The 5,840-nt window shown below is 48.5% G+C and overlaps 1 protein-coding gene across 1 annotated transcript in view; it reads left to right on the top strand.

The window, feature by feature from the left end:
* Positions 1-213: 213 nt before the first annotated feature.
* LOC311329222 (fibrillin-2-like) overlaps positions 214-5,840 on the top strand; it is a gene marked incomplete at both ends in the record, with an annotated part of 16,976 nt that continues 11,349 nt past the window's right edge. Inside the window, 2 exons of the mRNA XM_084463094.1 lie at positions 214-309; positions 434-529. Of these exons, the coding sequence (XP_084319220.1) occupies positions 214-309; positions 434-529 (192 nt within the window). The remainder of the gene's footprint in view (positions 310-433; positions 530-5,840) is intronic.

Genomic DNA, 5,840 nt, shown 5'->3' with positions numbered 1-5,840 from the left:
ACTAGCTTTCAACTGACAGCGTGTGCTTCTATGGGTGTGCTTTGAACGGAACACAGTGTGTTTATATAGTGTGTGTATTAGGAGTGTAGTCCAGCATGTGTGTTTCCACTTAACAGTACAACCCAGTGTGTGTGTGATTCAAGGCGGTTTATTTGTTATATGTACATAATATGGGTACCATGTACTATGTGTGTGTGTGTGTGTCTCCTACAGTCCAGAACTGCAACATCCGCTGTATGAATGGAGGTTCCTGCGCTGAGGACAGCTGCTTGTGCCAGAAGGGCTTTGTGGGAGCTCACTGCGGTCAACGTAAGTCAGCGGTCAACCGCTTTCACCACTGTTCCGCCGTGCGGCTTGACCGGCCGCCCTGTGGCTGTACCCTTCTGACTTGCGCTGTGTGTGCCGTGGGGGCGTGTCTTCCTGTGCTCTCCAGCGGTGTGTGAGTCCGGCTGTTTGAACGGGGGGAGGTGTGTGGCGCCCAACCGCTGTGTGTGCACCTACGGCTTCACCGGGGCCCAGTGTGAGAGAGGTGAGACCCCAGCGCCCTTTTACTACTTCAACACGTCTCTCTGTCTTCTCCTCCCTCTCTTCTCTCTTATCTCTCCTCGCCTCTCTCTCTCTCTCTCTCATCTCACCCCCCTCTCTCCTTTCTCTCTCCTCTCTGATTTCTCCTCTCCCCTCTCTCTGCTCTCTCTCCCCCCTCTCTCTCCTCTCTGCTCTCCACTCTCTCTCCTCTCTCTCATCTCACCCCCTCTCTCCTCTCTCATCTCATCTCCTCTCTCTCCTCTCTCTTGCTTCTCTCTCCTCTCTCTCTCCTCCCTCTCTCTCTCTGTCGTGTCTCTCTCCTCTCTCTTTGGTTACTCCAGTAACCTGCCTGTTGCTTGGTCATGGTACTGGTCCTGGTACTGGTCCTGGTACTGGTCCTGGTCATGGTACTGGTCCTGGTACTGGTCCTGGTCATGGTACTGGTACTGGTCCTGGTCATGGTACTGGCTCGTTTCACTTGTCTGTGCATAGTTTGTTGTTGAATGGTGCAAAATTAAAGGACACCTATCTAGCCAAGGAAAACCAATTAAAGCTAACCAAGGAATCAAACCACAACTTAACTAAAGCTTATAACAACCGAACGATATTCAAACAGAGGACAATGAACAAATTAAGCAATGCGAGCAAACAAAGTGGGGACTCCAACATTTTACGAACAATACTGAGACAATACAACACTACTGTCCAAATTGCCAGAGGACCCAGGAAATGTGTTAAGTGAAATAAACATGAAAATATTGTCAACCAAGGCCCTTGGATCAAGCAACAGAGCAGTTTCACCCAAGAATGAACGCCAACTTGGGCATCGTAAGCCACTTCAAAGGCTGCATTTTAAATGGGCTCCCAGCCATCTTGACGATGGGGATTCAGTTGTCGACACCTCTAATGACAGTTATAACAGCGAAGAGTCCGTGCGGCTACGTGACAACCACGTGACGTCTAAGCCGAAGATGTGGCCCAGGAAGCTGGAGGGATATGGTTTATAGGGCTGGGTTAAAAAATTTGATTAATCGATTCTGAATCAAATGATTCAGAATCGATTCATGAATCCCAAAATCGATCTTTTATTTAATGAATGAATGAATAAATTAAGGAATGGATAGTTCATTAATTAATTCAATGATTCATTCATTTATTCATTTTTGGAAATCAGTATCGATACCCAGCCCTAGTATTGATGTGTTGCATCACTTGGCAGTCATGTAATTAAGGTTACAGCAAAAAAAAAAAAACAGGTTTTAGTAACACTAACCGAATCGATATTGAATCGAATAGAATTGAATCGTGATAATCGATTCGGAACCTTGTGAATCGGAATCGAATCGACTCTTGAAATTCGAATCGATACCCAGCCCTAATGGTTTAGTTGGTCCCGCCACCTCTTCCTTATCCAGCCGCAAGCGCCTTCTAACCTTTCCATCGAAGGATGATACTACAACTGACACCACATCCAAACTGGTTTTGGCGGGAGATGCTGGGTCAGGGAAGTCCAGCTTCTTATTGCGTCTCAGCAGCCATGAGTTCTGAGAAACTCAATCAACAATGGGTAAGAAGCTGTGAATACAGCCCATTGACCATTTCATCCACGTTAGGGGTGAAGGAATTGACTGGTTTTCCTGTTTTGATCTATATCATAGGAGTATAATTAAGCAATAAACCACGAGAGGCCGTGTGTTATAGTGATTTTATAACAGCTAGGGGGCGTTGTTAGGCACGACGCGAAGCGGCCAATCAGAATCAGAATCAAGAACCAGAACTAACCGTTGTATAATGTAAAGTAAAGAACATGTTGGTGGATGGTGAGAACACCACCCTACAGATACGGGACACAGCTGAACAGAGGTTCCAGAGCATCACCAGATCCTACTTCCGCAATGCGCATGGTATACTACTACTGTATGATATAACATGTGAGAGCACGTTTCTCAATGTTGGACAATGGATGGACCTCATTCAGGAGTCTACAGATGGTCCGATCCAAATATGTGTGATTGGCAACAAGGTTGACCGGAGATCAGAGCTGCCAGAGGGAAGCTGTGTCAGCAGAGTTCAAGGAGAGAGGCTTGCCATGACTCAACATACGTTATTTTGTGAAACCAGTGCCAAAGAGGGAAGAAATATCATAGAAGCAGTTCTACACTTGGCAAGAGAGGTGAAGAAGAATCCGCAGTCAATCCGTCCCGAATATCAAGTGGACCCCAACCAGCTGCTGTGGCATGTAGTGTACACAACAAGATGGCCGCCTTAAACAGTATCAAACTGATTTTTCTATTGCTCCATATGAACCGGTCATGTTGGTCCTCTATCCAAGGACCGGTTACTTAGTGACTGTATTAACGATGTGCAAATGTGTAAGAAATATTGTATCCGTACTTCATAATTTAAGATATTCAAACAGAGGGCAAACACAACCTAGGACAAAATGGATGCCTCCAGGGAGGAGAGGAGAACACTGAGGCCCTGCTGGACTGCACGGGTTCATATCGGTCCCTGACAGCACCGGGTCCAGGTGCTACCAGTCAGCTTGATTTCCCCCAATCACCGGCCACGCCCCCCTGCTCCCCTGAAACTCTGACACCGTCAGGAACAGACAGGCAGACAAACCCCAGCAGGCCAGCCAGGGCCATAACCCCCCCCCCCCCCCATAAGACAGGGACCGTAAGGACCCTGCCAGCCCCCAAACCACAAGCATGCATCACACCAACAAAAACACCTGACCAGTCCAGGTCTCGACCATGACCGGAGCCCGTGACAAGGCCTCTGCCACCACATTAGCAGTAGGCTACCCCTAATGTGGCGGATATCCAGGTTGTGGGACTGCAAAAACAGAGACCACCTAATTAGCCTCTGATCGGGGGACCCTCAAGGACCTCTAAGCATTGGGCATTCAGCCTTCCAATGGCCAGCCTCTAATTGCAAACGTTACCGTTGCCCTTCTCCAGCGCTCCCAAGGATCGTCTGGCCGAAGGGCCTCCCCCCCAAGCGGGGCAAGCGACCCACCTGCAGGCGGGTTACTACCCTCCTTCCGCGCACTGGGCTCCCGTACGGCCTCCCCAGGTCTGTTTTTGTGAATGAGCATGTACTCATCCTCCAGACCCGCGGCTCCAATCACTGTCCTGTTCCTTACGCTCGCTGAGGTAGGGGGCTACACTCCGCGGCAAGGAGTTCTTAAACCTGCTGTAGAATGACTAGCTCACACAAGCCCACAAAAGTATTCACCTTCACAGCGGCACACCACCGATGAAAGTGGACACTCGGCTCTATAACAAACTCCATATGCGTCTGACCCTCACGCTTCTCCCACGACCGAAGACGGTAGCGATAAGCATCTGGGCACAGCTCAAACGCTTTCGAGTACTGCCGCTTTCACGGATTCATAGGACAAATCGTTGCTACCCAAAGACGCGTGTTTCCTGGGGTTGACCCGTAAGTATGCTCTGCAACAACACAGAGACCAAAAAAAACAAAACTCAACTGGACCAACAGAGTGCCGTCTGGGTCAATAGCGGGGCTTGGAGGCAATGCATGCTCCCCCCCCCCAACCTATGCGGAAGTTCCCTGCTAACTAGACTACGACACCCCCCTAAACTACCTCACTAACCTCCATAGTCTTCATGTGGTACAGCGGTAGGCTCTAAACACTGTACACGGTGGCCCGGTTAATAGAGCTGGGTATCGATTCGAATTTCAAGAATCGATTCGATTCCGATTCACCTTCCCCCCCAACCAAAGCTACCAAAACAAAGCCAAAGAAAACCCAAAACAACAGACACTACCCCCCAAACCAAACCAGAGACAAAGCAGAGACCAAACAAAACGGACAGCCAAGCCCCCACTTGTCACCAACCGGGCCGGACGGCCATGACAAAAAGTGGAAGACGCAGACCCAAACTAAAAGTTTAACAATCATTTATTGGAAGGATAATGCACAAAGAAATTCAACCTAAGCTAATCTGAAAATAAATATGGGATGTGTAGATAGTCAGGAAATCAGTAGTGTAGTGGGTGTATGCATGAGTGAGGTGGTGTGCCTGTGTATAGTGTTGCAAGGTACAAAATGAAAGGAAACCAATCTAACCAAGGAAAACCAATTAAAGCTAACCAAGGAATCAAACCACAACTTATCTAAAGCCTCTAACAACCAAAAGATATTCAAACAGAAGGCAAACACAACCAGGGACAAAATGGATGCCTCCAGGGAGGAGAGGAGAACACCGAGGCTGAGTTCCGAATTGCATACTACCCTACTATATAGTATGCCAAAACAGGATGTAGTATGTCCCAATACATAGTATGCCACATGCAGTATGGCAAAAATACCAGGATGTCCTACTACATCAACGGTCGTATTTTGCAGTATGCAAGCCAGCAGGCTTTTCTAGCTATTCTGACCCACAATCCTGTGCGCAGCGGAAATGTGTGTCACATGTGCGAGTCGTGACAGCTGTAGACGAATGTCGTGTTATGGACAGCGACGGATGTGGGCAAATTTCAAGGCGCAATGTTATGACAAGGTAGTATGTCCCAATTGGATGCCTACTGCTTGCAAAGTACGTACTTTCTAAGGGCAGCTGTAGTAGGTACTGGTAGTAAGTAGTAGAAGTATGCGATTGCTACCAGTCAGCTTGATTTCCCCCAATCACCGGCCACGCCCCCCTGCTCCCCGGAAACTCAGACACCGTCAGGAACAGGCAGACAGACAGGCAAACCCCAGCAGGCCAGCCAGGGCCATAACAGTTGTCACGCTCGTATCCAGAAATGACCGTACTTTTTCCACATCTGTTGACCAACAGCCATCTGGGGAATGTAATGACTTACTGAAAGTGTTCTGTTTGTAAACTGAAGACCTCCTGTGGGTTGAACTCCGGTGCATGTGAACTATGCCAAGTACTGTATACAAGCACATACTAACAGAATGCACCCTATGGCCTGTGAGCCAGCTGTGTGTGTGGGTGTGTGTGTGTGTGTGTGTGCGTGCGTACTGTATGCGATATGGTAGAAGCCGCGGTTGGTCTCCGGCGGTTGTGACCCTTGGGGGTCGTGGCGTTGACCTTGTTAAGATAATATTTGGGTTAGCAGCAGACCCCCTAATTACGAACTGTCCCTGTTAACGAGAGAGAGTTTATGAAGATGTCAGCTCCCCCTGACGGAGGGGGTGTCTCTCCTGGGTCCCACAATGCATCAGGGCCGCCCCAAAACCCAAACACTCCTTTAGTGTATGTTAGAATATTGGGTTATATAGTCATAGGGTTCAAGAAAAACGTTTGAGATTTAGAGCGCAAACGGGAAACGTT

This window comes from Borostomias antarcticus (genome assembly GCF_949987555.1).
Source record: "Borostomias antarcticus genome assembly, contig: scaffold_639, whole genome shotgun sequence".
In the NCBI taxonomy this organism is placed as follows: domain Eukaryota; kingdom Metazoa; phylum Chordata; class Actinopteri; order Stomiiformes; family Stomiidae; genus Borostomias; species Borostomias antarcticus.
The sequence above is the reverse complement of the archived record's forward strand: the minus strand, read 5'-3'. Positions and strand labels throughout refer to the sequence as shown.